Source organism: Chiloscyllium plagiosum, chromosome 3 (assembly GCF_004010195.1).
Source record: "Chiloscyllium plagiosum isolate BGI_BamShark_2017 chromosome 3, ASM401019v2, whole genome shotgun sequence".
NCBI lineage: Eukaryota > Metazoa > Chordata > Chondrichthyes > Orectolobiformes > Hemiscylliidae > Chiloscyllium > Chiloscyllium plagiosum.
Window position 1 is genome coordinate 118,756,509 of NC_057712.1, and position 17,975 is coordinate 118,774,483.

The following is a 17,975-nucleotide window of genomic DNA, read 5'->3' on the forward strand; positions in this document are numbered from 1 at the left end:
CCTGTACCAGGCCAAGTCAAATGTAAATTGAAATAAAATGATATGGCTTCGCAATTTCCTTGTAACATCTAATTTGTAACCCATTAATGTCTTGTTGGGTTAAAGAGCAAGTTTGTTTTATTTTGTGTCTTAAATATGCAGACGGAGTATCAAGTTTGACATCTGAACAGAGAGATCATCAGTCTTACTTGGGCACAGATGATTCTAGAGATAGTGACACTGAATCGGATGCCAGCAGTTCAGCAGGTCGTAAGCCGACTGTTAGTGTTCCAGACTTTCTCCCAGCCAAACAAAAAGCTCTATTTCTAAGAATTAAGCAGAAGCAACAGGAAGACGGAGGATCAGACAACAACCAGTCACAGCTGCTACAGAACCGAGATGAAGGTTGGCCTTTAATGCTGTTAATTTGATTGTTTTGCTACTAAATGTTGTTTACTGTCTTGTATTTCCTAAATTGGTTGTCCTTTTAGTTGCACCAAGTTTTATTTTCTGACCTGAAGATATGGACAGTGAGAGTACAGGGTGGGTCAGTGGTTAGCACTGCGTGCTCCACACAGTCCACACTTGGGTGGATTGACCATTTTATAATTGCCTTGTAATGTCTAGGCATGTGTTGGCTAAGTGGATTAGCCATGATAAATGCAGGGTTAGGGAGATTGGCTTGGGAGGGGTTTGGGAGTGGTGGTGGCTCCCTGTAAGCCAAACAGAGACACGCACGAGAATTCCGAGAAGCATGGCATTCCAACTGGAACTCTGTCAACAAACACATTGAGTTAGACCCCATCTACCACACTCTGAGAAAAAGAACCGGAAATTATATCACCAACCCAAAGAAGGAAAGAGATCAATCTGAGACTGGTATAGTTGAGAACAGAAGCGAGTCAAGCAGTCAGGGCAGGCAGGGACAAGATAGGACTAATAAATTAAACTGCATTTATTTCAATGCAAGGGGCCGAACAGGGAAGGCAGATGAACTCAGGGCATGGTTAGGAACATGGGACTGGGATATCATAGCAGTAAGAGAAACATGGCTCAGAGATGGGCAGGCTTAATGTTCCAGGATACAAATGCGACAGGAAGGATAGAAAGGGAGGCAAGAGAGGAGGGGAAGTGGCATTTTTGATAAGGGATAGCATTACAATTGTGCTGAGGGAGAGTATTCCCGGAAATATATCCAGGGAAGTTATTTGGGTGGAACTGAGAAATAAGAAAGGGATGATCACCTTATTGGGATTGTATTATAGACCCTCTAATAGTAAGAGGGAAATTGAGAAACAAACTTGAAAGGAGATCTCAGCGATCTGTAAGAGTAATAGGGTGGTTATGGTAGGGGATTTTAACTTTCCAAACATAGACTGGAACTGCCATAGTGTTAAAGGTTTAGATGGAGAGGAATTTTTTTAAGTGCGTACAAGACAATTTTCTGATTCAGTATGTGGATGTACCTACGAGAGAAGGTGCAAAACTTGACTTACTCTTGGGGAAATAAGGTAGGGCAGGTAACTGAGGTGATAGTGCGGGAGCACTTTGGGGCCAGCGACCATAATTCTATTAGTTTTAAAATGGTGATGGAAAAGGATAGACCAGATCTAAAAGTTGAAGTTCTAAATTGGAGAAAGGCCAATTTTGACGGTATTAGGCAAGAACTTTCGAAAGCTGATTGGAGGCAGATGTTCGCAGATAAAGGGCCAGCTGGAAAATGGGAAGCCTTGAGAAATGAGATAACAAGAATCTAGAGAAAGTATATTTCTGTCAGGGTGAAAGGAAAGGCTGGTAGGTATAGGGAATGCTGGATGACTAAAGAAATTGAGGGTTTGGTTAAGAAAAAGAAGGAAGCATATGTAAGGTATAGACAGGATAGATCAAGTGAATCCTTAGAAGAGTATAAAGGAAGTAGAAGTATACTTAAGAGGGAAATCAGGAGGGCAAACAGGGGACATGAGATAGCTTTGGCAAATAGAATTAAGGAGAATCCAAAGGGTTTTTACAAATACATTAAGGACAAAAGAGTAACTAGGGAGAGAATAGGGCCCCTGAAAGATCAGCAAGGCAGCCTTTGTGTGGAGCCGCAGAAAATGGGGGAGATACTAAATGAATATTTTGCATCAGTATTTCCTGTGGAAAAGGATATGGAAGAGAAAGAATATAGGGAAATAGATGGTGACACCTTGCAGAATGTCCAGGTTACAGAGGAGGAAGTGCTGGATGTCTTGAAACGGGTAAAGGTAGATAAATCCCCAGGACCTGATCAGGTGTACCCGAGAACTCTGTGGGAAGATAGAGAAGTGATTGTTGGGCCTCTTGCTGAGATATTTGTATCATTGATAGTCACAGGTGAGGTGCAGGAAGACTGGAGATTGGCAAACTTGCCACTGTTTAAGAAGGGCGGTAAAGACAAACCAGGGAATTATAGACCGGTGAGCCTGACCTCGGTGATGGGCAAATTGTTGAGGGAATCCTGAGGGACAGGATGTACATGTATTTGGAAAGGCAAGGATTGATTAGGGATAGTCAACAGGGCTTTGTGCGTGGGAAATCATGTCTTTGAAACATGATTGAGTTTTTTGAAAAAGTAACAGAGGATTGAAGGCAGAGCAGTAGATTAGATTAGATTACATTACAGTGTGGAAACAGGCCCTTCGGCCCGACGTCCACACCGACCCGCCGAAGCGTAACCCACCTATACCCCTACCCCTTACCTAACACTACGGGCAATTTAGCATGGCCAATTCACCTGACATGCACATCTTTGGACGGTGGGAGGAAACCGGAGCACCCGGAGGAAACCCACGCAGATACGGGGAGAATGTGCAAACTCCACACAGTCAGTCGCCTGAGTCGGGAATTGAACCCGGGTCTCAGGCGCTGTGAGGCAGCAGTGCTAACCACTGTGCCACCGTGCCGCCCGTAAGGCGTTCGACAAGGATCCCCGTGGGAGACTGATTAGCAAGGTTAGATCTCATGGAATACAGGGGGAACTAGCCATTTGGATACAGAACTGGCTCAAAGTTAGAAGGCAGAGGGTGGTGGTGGGGGGGTGTTTTTCAGATTGGAGGCCTCTGACCAGGGCAGTGCCACAAGGATCGGTGCGGGGTCCACTACATTTTGTCATTTATATAAATGATCTGGATGCGAGCCTAAGAGGCACAGTTAGTAAGTTTGCAGGTGACACCAAAATTGGAGGTGTAGTAGACAGCGAAGAGGGTTCCCTCAGATTACAACAGGATCTGGACCAGATGGGCCAATGGGCTGAGAAGTGGCAGATGGGGTTTAATTCAGATAAATGCGGGGTGCTGCATTTTGGGAAAGCAAATCTTAGGAGGACTTATACACTTAATGGTAAGGTCCTAGGGAGTGTTGGTGAACATAGAGACCTTGGAGTGCAGGTTCATAGCTTCTTGAAAGTGGAGTCACAGGTAGATAGGATAGTGAAGGAGGAGTTTGGTATGCTTTCCTTTATTGGTCAGAGTATTGAGTACAGGGGTTGGGAGGTCATGTTGTGGCTGTACAGAACATTGGTTAGGACACTGTTGGAGTATTGCGTGCAATTCTGGTCTCCTTCCTATCGAAAAGATGTTGTGCAACTTGAAAGGGTTCAGAAAAAATTTACAAGGATGTTGCCAGGGTTGGAGGATCTGAGCTATAGGGAGAGGCTGTACAGGCTGTGGCTGTTTTCCCTGGAGTGTCTGAGGCTGAGGGGTGACCATATAGAGGTTTACAAAATTATGAGAGGCATGGATAGGATAAATAGACAAAAGTCTTTTCCCTGGGGTCAGGGAGTCCAGAAGTAGAGGGCATAGGTTTAGGGTGAGAGGTGAAAGATATAAAAGAGACCTAAGGGGCAACCTTTTCACGCAGAGGGTGGTACGTGTATGGAATGAGCTGCCAGAGGATGTGGTGGAGGCTGGTACAATTGCACCATTTAAGAGGCATTTGCATGGGTATATGAATAGGAGGGTTTTGGAGGGATATGGGCCGGGCGCTAGCAGGTGGGACTAAATTGAGTTGGGATATCTGGTCGGCATGCACGGGTTGGACTGAAGGGTCTGTTTCCATGCTGTACATCTCTATGTACTCTATGACTCTATTATAATAAGCTTACTAGGGAAAGAATGGAACCTCTTAGAGACCAAAGGGGCAACTTGTGCATGGAACCAGTGGATATGGATTAGGTTTTAAATTAATACTTCTCATCTTTATTGTCAGGGCGGAAGGACAACATAGCTGGGGATTTCACTTGAACACGTTAAAATTAACAAAGAGGAAATAAGATATTTTAGTGGGCATAAAATACAATGCGATGCAAAGGCAGAGATTGCTGGGGACATGATGGATATATTTAATACTTCTCTCACTTAGTGAAAAATCAGATGACCTAAGGATAGCTGATGAGCGTCCTTTGTTGAAGGAGGGCAGTAATTACAGATGAGTTGCTCTGACGTCAGTGGTGAAGGAAGTACTGAGAAGGAATTCTGAGGGACAGGATTAATCAGTACCTTTTGGCCCAAGGCAGGGTTTGATCAGGGATAGTCAGCACAAATTTGTTACGGGGAGATCCTGTCTAACTAAGTTTTATTTAAAAGGTGAGTATAGATAATTGATGAGGTCATGCAGTTTGTGATTTAATGGATTTCAGTAAGGCCTTAACTGGTCCAAAAGGTAAGGGTCTGTAGGATACAAGGCAAGCTGGTAAACCGGATCCACAATTAGCTTGAAAATAGAGTCAAAGGGTGATGATAGAAGGTTGTTTTTGTGATTGGAAGCCCGTGACTCGTGGTTTATCATAGGGATTGGTGCGGGGACCCTTGCTGTTTGTTAATTACTTGGATGAGAATGTAGAAAGTATAAGTTGTATGTTTGCAGATGACATGAAAGTTGGTGGTGGTTTTGATGGTGCGAATGGTTTCAGGCTACGGTCTGGTGTTGATCGACTGTTAAATTGGGCAGAGCAATGGTAAATGGAATTTAATCTCAATAAATACGAGGTGATGTTTTTTGGAAGGTTTAATAAGGGAAGGATATGCACACGGTGCCATACAGGAGGCCACTGAGTAATTCAGGCCCCATGGTGTCAAAGGCAAGGTGCTGGCATGGATCGAGGCTCAGCTGTCTGGCAGAAAGCAGACTGGGGATAAAAGAGTCCTTCTGAGGATGACAGCCAGTGACAAGTGGTGTACCGCAAGGCTCAGTGTTGGGACCACAACTTTTCACTATACATTAGAAACTATCTAATTGAAGGAACTGGAGGCATTCTGGCTACGTTTGCAGGCAACATAAAGATAGGTAGAGGGACAGATAGCATTGAGGAAGTGGAGACGCTGCAGAACCATTTGAACAGGATAGGAGAGTGGGCAAAAAAGTGGCAGATGGAGTACAGTGCAGGAAATTGTGAGGTCATGCACTTTGAAAGGAAGAATAGAGGCATGGACTATTTTCTAAATGGGGAGATAATTCAGAACTCTGAAGTGCAAAGAGACTTGGGAGATCTAGTCCAGGATTCTATCAAGGTAAACTTGCATGTTAAGTCAGCAGTTAGGAAAGTAAATTCAGTGATGGCATTTATTTTGAGAGGACTTGAATGTAAAACAAGGGATGTACTTCTGCAGTTTGGGCCCCATATCTCAGAAAGGATGTACTGGCCCTGGAGTGTGTTCAGAGAAGGTTCACTAGAATGGTCCCAGGAATGAAAAGCTTAACGTATGAGGAACGTTTGAGGACTCTGGGTTTATACTCAATGGAGTTTGAAGGATATGGGCGGATTTAATTGAAACATACAGAATACTGAATGGCCTGGACAGAGTGGATTTTGGGAAGATGTTTCCATTGGTGGGATTGACTAGGACCTGAGGGCATAGCCTTGGAGCAAAAGAAAGATCTTTTAGAACGGAGCTGAGGAGAAACTTCTTCAGCCAGAGAGTGGTGAATCTATGGAATTCATTGCCACAGAAGGCTGTGGAGGCCAGATCATTGAGTATATTTAAGACTGAGATAAATAGGTTCTTGAGAATCAAGGGTTATGGGGAGAAAGCAGGAAAATGGGGTTGAGAAACTTATCAGCCATGATTGAATGGTGGAGCTGAATGGCCTAATTTCTGCTCCGATGTCTTACAGTCTAAATGTTTGTTCCCTAGGGGAAGAATAAAGGGATATCTTAGTGTAGATGTCCATGGATCCCTGAACAAGTAAACATAGGTAGAGATGGTAAAGAAACGATACTGGATGCTTACCTTCATTAGGTGGGGTGCAGAATACAGAAACAAGGAAGTATTTTTACAACCTTTTAAAACATTGGTGAGGCCACAGATGGAATACTGTGTACAGTTCTGCTTGCCATGCTATCGGAAGGACATAATTGTACTGGAGAGGTTTAGGTTCTTTTCCCAAGGTTTCACACATGAGATGCAGTTTGCACACACAGCAACTTTTGCAAACAGTTAAAGTTAAAGCTTGCACAAGCCAGGTGGCCCCCTTTAACCCCCCTTGCAGGCGTGCAAGGTTGAGTCAAAGTGAGGCCCTGAACAAAGAAAACACATCCCCTTTCTGTAGGTCAGTTTGCCATGCTTACAGATCCTGACCACTCCCCACAGTCACATGCCACTCAGGACAAGCACCAGTTACTCAACAGTCACATGTTACCCCAGGCACAATGGCAGGATAAGATCATCCTCGTCAATAATGTAAACGCCAGTGCCCTAATCCTGAGGAATAGTTATGCAGAGGATTTCCTGACTTTGATTCCCCAGACGGTGCAGGTGCGACGTACCTCTGGCCAGAAAGCATTTCTGAATGGTAGTTCAATTTGCCAATAGTAGGAGAGTATTAGCAACTGATTGTCTAAATGAAATGTGAAATACAATGGATGGTCATCCCCATGCAAAGATTAACCCTTTAATATTGCATTAACATCCAGAGAGATATTCCCATTTAATCTTAACATTACAAAGGTGCAGAGGAGGTTCACCAGATGTTCCTGGAAAGAGACTGGATAGGCTGGGCTTGTTTTCCTTAGAGCAGAGGAGTCTGAAGGGGATTTTGTTTGAGGTACACAAAATGAGAGTCATGGACAGTGTAGATTGTGGGAATCCTGTTCCCATAATAGACATGTCCATGACCAGAGGGCAGAATATTAAGGTGAGAAGTGGTTTAGAGGAGATCTGATAAGACATTTGTTCCCCCATGGAGTGGTGGAAATATTAAATATGGTGCCTGAAAAAACAGTGGAAGCAGGCACTCTCGCAACATTTAAGAAGCATTTGAGTGAGCACCTAAAATGCCAAGTGATAGTAGGCTAATGGATCAAGTACAGGTAACTGGGATTAGTGTGGTTTGGTGTTTGTTGGTCAGCATAGACATCGTGAGCTGGGGGCCTGTTTCCATGCTGTATGACTTCATGACTAACAGTTCATTTCTAATCATTCCAGAACAATAGATTTTTAAGTTCTGATACATGTATGTTGGGCAAGCACGGACCACCACTGTGTATGAACCTTGGCCACACCAATATTTTTGCACTTAACGGGACCGTTTAAGGAAGAGGAAAATAGAATTGCCATGATATTTTGAGATGGGGAAGGGTGGAACAAATTTAAATAAAGCAGGCTGGCACTGATTGGGTCCTATCACAGAATTATTACAGTGCAGAAAGAGGCCAGTCAGCCTGTTGTTGCCTGCACCCACTCTCTTGTATGGGTCCAATCTCCTGTCCCTTTTCCTCATATTCCTACACACTATTAGTATCCAAAAAAAATTCATAGCCCTCTTGAAAACCCTAATTCTACCTGCTACAACACATTTCTAGGTAATGCATTCCATATCCAAACTTGCTGTATGAGCGAGCTTTTTTCTCACGCCACACTTGCTTCATTTGCATGTCACTTTAAATTTATGCCCTCTCATTGTATTGTTTCTTTTACAAGATAAAACAGCTTCACAGTCTCTAATCAGCCAGCCTGCTTATTACTTTGAAAACCCCAATTCAGTTCCCCTCTTAGCACTCTCTCAAGGGAGGACCATCCCAACTTCTACAATTTGTCTTCATAGCCATAACCAGTCTAGTAAATTGCTTCTGCACCCTCTCCAGTAATTCTGTTCTCTCCCAAAATGTGGTTTCACAGCTCTACAGTCTGCTACAGATGAGGTCTAACAGGTGTCTTGTACAAGTTCAAGATCATGTCCTTGCTGTTGTGTTCTATACCCCTGTTTTATGTCGTTTGTGATTTTCTGATTAAAGTGCATCATGTTATTTGTCTGCATTGACCCTCAACTACCACTTATTCACCCAGTTCATCAACTAGTCAATGTCTTTTTGGAGTTCATACTATCCTGCTAACAATTCACAATTCTTCCAAGTTTTGTGTTATATGGAAACTTTGAAACTGTCCCTGCATGCCAAGATCCAGATCATAAATATATATATCAGGAAAATAAAGGATCTTTAACATCAGCAAAGTTCTGGGGAACTCTACTACAAACTTTACTTTGAAAAATAATCATTGATCATTATTCTGTTTTCTATTGCCGAGCCAATTTTGTATCCACATTGCCATTGTTCCTTTTGTACCATGACTACAATTTCCGACCTAAGTTGCCTTACTGTAACATATACCGTAAGGAGATGCAGGAAGATGTTTTCACTCATGGAGCGACCAAAGCAGAGAGCCATGAATGCAAGACTGTTGCTCATAAATTAAATTAGTGATTGAGGGGACAATTGCTCACCCAGAAAGAGCTTGGAATGAGAAATGTGTGACTGTATAAAGCAGTGGAGGTGAATTGCAGAAATGCCTTTAGGGAGGAATGGAAGAACTAATAGCAGAGCATGCAGATCAACCAAATGGCCTGTGTACTTCTGTGAATTGTTTTATACACAAGATGGCCTTGGATGAGACTACAACAGCTTGCTTCATAGTGCCACATTGTGGTCAATGCTTCAAGCTACAGCAAAGAAATAGTAAAATTGAATGAGAATGTTAACGAAGTAAGGAGCAAAAATTGAGATAGTGGAAGCAATGTTTACGGAAATGTGTTCAATTTAAGGTACTTATGTAGTTAGACTATGATCTGTTAGCACTAATTCCAATCCAGCATTTTATCCTTTAGATTTGCATTTAAACCACAAGTGGGTTTTGTGATATGGTCATTTTATATAGTGGGGTATTTGAAATTGCTTAGAGAATTGAAGCAGAACTGCTTACCTACAGTAACAACTTGTGTTGCTTCTCTAAAAGTGTTCAGTAATATCTGTATTCTATCTTTAATCAATCTTCTAAACCGATTGTTTGCCTTTAGTGACAGATTGGATCTATCATATTTTCTTTTTGTAAACCAAAGGAAAAGTTAGGTCTTGCTCACCTTTTGTGTTAATAACTTTGTTAATGTTAAATTATGTGACTGCTTTACTATATAGTCATATTCAACTGTAATTGGTAAACTCGTTTTAATAGAGATCTTCATTTTGATTCAACGGGTATAGCACCGGAACTTATGATTAATTTTACAACTGAATACTCACCTGCTGCTTGTATCATGCTCCATTTCCTAGTGATTGTATCTAAAGCAGTATTGGTAAAGTCCTTGAGAACAAACTGTCCTCCAGTAGGTGGTGCAAAACACTGAAAAGAGAAAAATTGGTCACATTTGTTTGGTGTTGAGACCAGTTGATTATGCTAATGTTGATTTTTAAAAAATCAGTATTTAAAATTAACTCAACTTCTGTTATTTTCAGATGAGACTGTGAATTGGTATTCAAGTGATGAAGAGGAAGATGGTAGCAGTGTAAAGTCAATACTGAAAACTCTTAAAAAACAAAGTGAAACGATGAAAAACCTGCAGTCTTCTGTAACTGAGCAGACATCGTACACATATATGGACCCAAGACTTGTGAAAGAAAAGCTCGCTGAAAATAAACCTTCAGATCTTCGATTAAGAGCCGACTTGAGACAAGGTTCAACTGGAGAAGTCAAAAAGCCTTCAGAGGTGGTTTCTGCTGATCCTAGATTAGCAAGAGATCCCAGGAAGATGAAGGTACATGAGAATGTCAATGCAGGCCTTTCTATTAATGAAAGTCCTAAACATGATTCTCAACCCATCTCAAACACTAAGCAGCAAGGACTGGATGATGATGAAGAGACAGAACGAGAACTGAGGGAAAAACCAGCCATTATACCTTTAGATACATTACCTAGTGTAACCTTGAGGGATCCACGCTGTCAGCTGAAGCAATTCAGCCACATTAAGATGGACATCACCCTTTCAAAACCTCACTTTGCAAAACTTGTTGTTTGGACTCCTGAGGATCTCCTTCCACTGCCATTGCCAAAGCCAGACCCAGTGTCTTCAATAAATTTGCCTCTCCCTCCATTAATAGCTAATCAACGTCTGAATAGAACTCAGAGTATTGTAAGTGACCCTCGTCAGATTGATCCACGGTTATCTTTGCGGTCTAAGGAGAATAGTGCAGTGAAAACAGACAAGAATGCCGATTCAAGAGTTTCTTCTGAAAGACCATTGGACCCACGATTGCAAAAGTCATCAAATCCTAGATTGCAGAAAAGCAGTAGCACAGATACTACTTTAAGAGAGTCCCATGTTGCACGGGCAGATCCTCGCTTATCAAAAATAAACAGTGGTTCTACACAAGTGTCAGGTGTCACTGTAAAGATGGATCAGACACTCCCTCCATATGCTCCCAAATTATCTTCAAGTGGTATGGGACTTGGATCCCCTAGCACATTGCTGAGTGGCATCAGTCTGTATGATCCACGAACCCAGACTTCTCAAAGCTTAGTGACGTCGGTTTTAACTACGCAAGCAGATTCCTCTAAGGAAGGTGAGCAAATAAAGAAACCTCTTGTACCAAAAAATCCCGCAAAGTCAGAAAATGTTCTCTGTGACTCATCGATGACATATAAAGCTTCATTGGTGCAAGAAGGTAATATTGCAGACGGTGCAAGTGATCCTGCTGCAGAAAAGTCAGACAATTACAAACCACAATTAAAGCCTGAAGCATCCCAGGCATCAGCTACTTCTGCACCTGCAGTACATAATCTACCAATCCAGGCTTTAGCTGGCTTAATCAGACCACAGTATAGTGACCCGAGACAAAGTAAACATTCTGGACCTCCCAGCCAAGTGGATGAAGAGGATTTGAACAGTAAAAAGGATAAAAAACCACTGAAAGAAATGTTCAAAACATTTGACCCAACAGCATCTCCATTCTGTTAGCACCCACTCCTTGAGAGGCTGTTATTCAGTCTATATAATGTAGCTTGTCCCAATTCTTTAACTTATTTGGCTTGTTGGTGGTGTTTTATTTATTTTTTTACTACGTACACAGTCTGTTTAACTGTTCAAAGAAATGCATGCAGTGGCACATGCAGACTGTATGACTGGTTTTCTTTTGGTCTGAGTATGTAAGAACTACATTTTGAATGAATAATTTTTTATGGTAATAGAAATATATATATATATGTATAGAGAGAATATACCTGTGACCACATTTAAATTTCTTCCCGGTGAAGTAATTGTTTTTTCGTGTACTGAAACTGCTTAAAACCCTATTGTACAGTACTCTCATTCTAAGTTATTTCTTGCTTGGGTATTGTGATTATGAATTATTGAACTAGTACACTGAAAACTGTATATTGTTTTTAGTACTTTCAAGTAACTACTTTTTGTTGTGAGAGCTAATATTAAGAAAAATGACTGCCACTTTTATACTGTACAGTTTCAATAATATCACTCCATTGGCATACTTAAAGTCAAAATCCTAACCAATTTTGAGTTTTGTTATTCGATGCTGTCATATGTGCTCTGCAGTTTTGTTTTAAATTAGTTGCTTTGATATTTTGTCGCAATCAAGTGTGGAACCATTTGCAGTTAGACACTGTCCATAGATATTGCACTGTACAATTTGTTAATGTATTCAAAAATTATGTTTTTTGTTTACCACATGTAACCGCTGATTATTTGTTTTTGAATTGGAAAAATCAACCAGAATCATGGCATGATTTATTCAAGATCAATGTACACATTGTATAAAGCATTTATTGTGAAGACTTTTTTTGGTTTGTCTATAGTAAGTCTGAAATTGTGAACCACTGCTTATCCATTTAATACAAGAACTAGTGGTGGATTATTATGAATTAATAAAAGTTGCTGAACTTGTTCTTTATGTATGACACCATATTTTCATATTGAGCTACTGAGAGTTAGCTTTATAATGAAAACCTAATGTAAAAGCTTTTTGTACAAATGTATTAAACTCTTTTAATGTATATTTTATATGTATGCTGCAATTTTTAGTTATTTACACAGTTCTGTGTATAATACTTAAGCCCCACCTATCTCTTTACCAGAATGAAAAGATTAGAAGAGCAAGAGATATGCCATTGGGATTGGTGCTGAGTCCTCAACTATTTATTATTTATATAAATTACTTAGATGAAGGGGCAGGAGGTATGATTGCCAAATTTGTTGATGATTTCACTGCATGGGTTTAAGGGGCTCAATGGCCTACTGTAATTATGTACCATCCCCCTACTACCAGTGAAAAGACAGATTCATTTATGTAATAATTAATTTAATAAAGGATAATCAGTTACATCACTAGGTTTTTTTACTTTATGGAAAATCAGGTTTCTCAATTTGAGGCCTTTACCCTCAATTCTAACAGGAGTTACTCCAACCAATCAACTTTTAAAAAAAAACCTGCAGATCCTGAAAAACCTCAGCAGGTCTGGCAACATATATGGAAAGAAAGCAGCAGTAACATTTCAGGTTCACTGACCTTCCTTCAACTTGACTTGCCTGTGTTGTCACTCTGATTTGTCTTTTCAAATCCAGGATATTTACTCTCCTTTTTGTATCTCAAGCAGGTCAGCCTTGCTGATCCTTTTCCATTCAACAACCATGGAGTTTTCCTGTGTGGTCACATTCCTGTCAGAATGCCTATCTCAGGGTCTGTTCCTGTAGGTACTCCGGATTGCCAGCTTCTAGACTCTTCTCACCACCTACTCTTAAGTACAGCTAACTGCCAGTTTTGGGATCCTCTTATCGCCTGCTCTGTGTTGTTGACTGCATGCATTAGGATCCTCTCATTTGCTTCTGTAGGTGCTGCTGACTGTAATTTCAGTCCTGCTAAAATGCAGCTCCTCTCTGTTGTACAGGTCCTACCTGCCCCAGAACTGCTCCCATTGTCTCGGAAATCTGAACCTGTCTCCTACACCAGTTCATTCATCTAAAGGTGTTGGATACAGTACCACATAACAGAAACACAGAAATTAGGAGAAGGCCATTTGAGCCCGTTTTGCCATTCACCATGATTGTGACTGATTATCCAACCCTGTTAGTACTTTTGCCCCAATTGTTTGATTCCTTTAGCCCTAAGAACTATACCTAACTCCTTGAAAAAAAATTTGATGTTTTGACTTCAAATGCTTTCTGCTGCAGAGAATTTCACACACACCATTCTTTGGGTGAAGAAATTCCTACTCCTCAATCTTAAAGGTATACTTAGACTTATCGCCTGGTTTTGGGTTCTGTGCTCATCAGGGAAAGACCTTGGATGACCTTTGATTGACTTAAGAATAGTTATAGATCATGGAATAAAAGAGACAGTAGAAATGTGGATACAAAATTGGATAAAAGATAAGGAACAAAGATTCTATGTTAGTGTTCTCCAGTTGAAGTAATGTCTACTGCAGTTCCCCAGGTATCTGAGAAAGCATTTTCATACAGTTAGTGGATGGAGGGGTGGTAGATGGGGTCTAACTCTGTGTTTGTTGATAAAGTTCTGGTTGGAATGCCATGCTTCTAGGAATTCTTGTGCGTGTCTTTGTTTGGCTCGTCCTAGGATGGAAGTATTGTCTCAGTTGAAGTGGTGTCCTTCCTCATCCATACGTGAGGATACTAGTGAGAGAGGGTCATGTCTTTTTGTGGCTAGTTGGTGTTCATGTATCCTGGTGGCTAGTTTTCTGCCTGTTTATCCAATGTAGTTTTTGTCACAGTCCTTGCACGGTATGTAGTAAATGACATTAGTTTTGCTCATTGTCTATATAGGGTCCTTCAAGTTCATTAGCTGCTGTTTTAGTATGTTGGTGGGTTTGTGGGCTACCATGATGCCAAGAGGTCTGAGTAGTCTGGCAGTCATTTCCGAGATGTCTTTGATGTCGGGGAGAGTGGCTAGGGTTTCTGGGTACCCAATGAACACAGTCTGCCAATTTCTCAGCAACAAACCCAAACAAGCAGACAAAACACGTCCAGATTCTAGAGAAAATAGACCTAATTTGTATAATTCCTGAAGAAGGGCTTATGCCCGAAACGTTGATTCTCCTTCTCCTTTGCTGCCTGACCTGCTGCGCTTTTTCAGCAACACATTTTTAAGCTCTAATTTGTATAATCTCTTGTCAAACTCAGCATAGAACATAGAAAAGTACAGCATAGGCACAAGTCTTTTAGTCCACCATTTCTGCATAAATCATAATGCCATTCTAAACCAATCCCATCTGTCTGCAAATGGTTCATGTCTCTCTTCAGTGCCCATTCATATGTCTGTCTAAATGCCTCTTGCCATCATATCAGCTTCTATCACCTTGGCAGCGTGTTCCCCTGCAAATCTGTAAAGAACCTGCCTCACACATCTTTAAATATTCCCCTTCTCACCTTAAACCTACACTTCCACCATGGGGAAAAAGCCTCAGACTATCCACCCTATCCCCTCAGCCTGCATAAGTAGCCAAATCAATCCAGTTTATCTAATCCTTACAGTGAAACTCCAATCCATGCAACGTTCTGTTAAATCTATTTTGCACCTTCTCCAAAGCGTCCACATCCTGTAGTGTGGTGACCAGAACTGCACATGATACTTCAAATGTGGCCTAAATGAAGTCTTACATAGCTGCAACATGACTTGCTAACTTTTAAACTCAATGTCCCAACCAAAGAAGGCAATCATGCTATAAGCCTTTTTTTTTAAACCACCTCATTCACCTCTTGCCAGTTTCAGGGAGCTATGGACTTATACTCCAACATCCCTTTGCTTGTGCTCTAACCTTGCTCATGGTAGACTGGAATACAGGGAGAACTAACCATTTGGATACAGAACTGGCTAAAAGGTAGAAGGTAGAGGATGGTGGTGGTAGATTGCTTTTCAGACTGGAGGCCTGTGACCAGTGGTATGCCACAAGGATTGGTGCTGGGTCCACTGCTTTTTATCATTTATATATATATGATTTGGCTGTGAGCATAGGTTGTATTCTTAATAAGATAGCAGATGATTAAAAAGTTGGAGGCATAGCGGACGGCAAAGGAGGTTATCTCAGAATACAATGGGATCGTGATCAGATGGGCCAATGGATTGTAGAGTGGCAGATGGAGTTTAAATAAATGTGCTGCTTTTGAAAGGCAAATCGGGGCAGGATTTATGCACTTAATGGTAAGGTCCTGGAGAGTGTTACTGAACAAAGAGACCTTGGGGTGCAGGTTCATGGTTCTTTGAAAGTAGAGTTGCAGGTAGATAGGATAGTGAAGAAGGCATTTGGTGTACTTGCCTTTACTGGTCAGTGCATTCAGTATAGGATTTGGGAGGTCATATTGAGGACATTGCTTAGGCCACTTCTGGAATACTGTATGCAATTCTAGTCTTCCTGCTCTAGGAAGGATGTTGTGAAACTTGAAAGGGTTCAGACGAGATTTATAAGGATGTTACTAGGGTTGGAGAGTTTGAGCTAAAGGGAAAGGGTGAATAGGCTGAGGCTATTTTCCCTGAAGTGTCGGAGGCTGAGGGGTGACCTTATAGAGGTTTATAAAATCATGAGAGGCATGGATAGGGTAAATAGGTCTTCCCCCCCATGGTGGAAGTGTCAAAAACTAGAAGGCATAGGTTCAAGGTGAGAGGGGAAAGATATAAAAGGGACCTTAGGGTCAACCTTGTCATGCAGAGGGTGGTGCGTGTATGGAATGAGCTGCCAGAGGAGGTGGTGAAGGCTGGTACAATTCCAACACTTAAAAGGTATATGAATAGGAAGGGTTTAGAGGGATAAGACCAAATGCTGGTGAATGGAACTAGCTTTATCTAGGATATGTGGTCAGCATAGATGTGTTGAATTGAAGGGTCTGTTGGCATGCTGTACATCTCTATGCTTCTGTGTTCAACTCCAACACACAAGTTGTATTTTTGACTTTTATAGGATTGGAGATTTAAATAACTAAGGAGATTGACAGTTCTAAATACTTTATTTGCCAATTCATGGACTTTTCACTCTGCGTCATGGGTTTGTGATTCCCATAGAGGATTAAGTTCCTTTTCACTTGCAGAACATACATGTTTGACCACACCATTTGAGTTTAAATGGCCTTGCAGAAACCTATAGTTTCTGTTAACTGACAGTCACACCCCACTCCCTTTCACCTATCAGTAAAAATAGGATCAGTTGAAGATCGGGCATGACTTCTGGATCTGATCATATTCCTCTCTGACACTACAAAAATCTGACCCGTCCGTAGTGCTAACTGATGTTGACCTTCCAGCATTTACTGCATACAGAACCTGCTAAAAATTAGGCTTCAGGTCGTCAGATCAGGAGACCCACTCAAATATAAGGAATCCAAGTATGACCTTCGCAGAGCCATTAAGTCGGCCAAGGACCAATACCAATCCAAACTAGAGAGCCAGACAAACATCCGCCGACTATGGCAAGGACTGAATTACATCATGTCTCAATGCCTTCTATGCTCGCTTTGAGCAGAATTTCGGCGGAGAGGTAAGACTTATTCTGACAGGTCCTGATGAATTTATCCCAACAGTCATTCCATTAGAGGTCAGATCAGTTTTCCTTCATGTGAATTCAAGGAAAGCGATGGGGCCAGACAGACTACCAGGCTGTGCACTCAGAGCATGCACAGCTCAACTGGCAGAGGTCTTCTCGGACGTTTTCAATTTCTCCCTGCAGCAGGCCACTGTCCCTGCCTGTTTCAAGAGGGCCAACATCATCCCTGTGCCTGAGAAGGCTCATGCAGCACGGCTCAATGATGACTGCCCAGTGGCCCTAACTTCAGTGGTCATGAAGTGCTTTGAAAGGCTGGTCATGGCATAAATCAACTCCAGCCTCCCCACTACTCTTGACCCACTCCAATTTGCCTATCAGACCAACAGATCCACGTCAGATGTCATATCACTTGCCCTTCACTCCTCCCTAGAACATCCTGACATTAACAGCTACGTGAGAATCCTACTCATTGACTACAGTTCAGACTTCAACACTATTATCCCCTTGAGACTGATTACTAAACTTAGTGATCTCACACTAAGCCCCACTCTCTGCAACTGGATCCTCAATTTCCTGACTCACAGGCCACAATCAGTGAAGATTGGGAACAATATTTCATTGTCACTAACAATCAACACGAGCCCCCCAGGGGTGCATACTCAGCCCCCTACTGTATTCACTATATACCCATGACTACTTTGCCAAATACCAGACGAATGCCATTTACATGTTCGCTGATGACACCACCAAGCTCAGTCAAATCTCATGTTGACGAAACAGACTACAGACGGGAGGTGGAAGACCTAGAAAAATGGTGCTCTAAGGACAACCTAGCTGTCAATGCCAGCAAAACCAAGGAACTCATTATTGACTTCCGGCAGGATGTTACTCATGCCCCCACCCCGCTACACATTAACAGCACGGAGGTGAAATGAGTGGAGAGTGTCAAGCTCCTGGGAGTTGTTATCCACAAGAAGCTTTCTTGGGACTCTTCATGTGGACGCACTGGTTACAAAGGTCCAACAATGTCTCTTCTTCCTCAGGCAGCTGAGGAAATTTGGCATGACGGCGAACACCCTTGCCAACTTTTATAGGTGCGCCATCGAGAGCATTCTGTCCAAATGTATAACTACCTGGTATGGCAACTGAACCATTCAAGATCGGAGATGGTTACAGAGAGTCGTGAACTTGCCTGGACAATCACAAAGG

General features: G+C 41.9%; 1 protein-coding gene across 4 annotated transcripts in view; it reads left to right on the forward strand.

Annotated features, from left to right (window-relative positions):
* The window catches only part of LOC122548478 (zinc finger CCCH domain-containing protein 6), a 57,781-nt gene extending 45,506 nt beyond the window's left edge, over positions 1–12,275 (forward strand). For all 4 annotated transcript variants that reach the window (XM_043687191.1, XM_043687194.1, XM_043687192.1 and 1 more), the window contains 2 exons: positions 142–384; positions 9,725–12,275. In XM_043687191.1, the coding sequence (XP_043543126.1) occupies positions 142–384; positions 9,725–11,223 (1,742 nt within the window). In that variant the 3' untranslated portion in view covers positions 11,224–12,275. The remainder of the gene's footprint in view (positions 1–141; positions 385–9,724) is intronic.
* Positions 12,276–17,975: the final 5,700 nt, after the last annotated feature.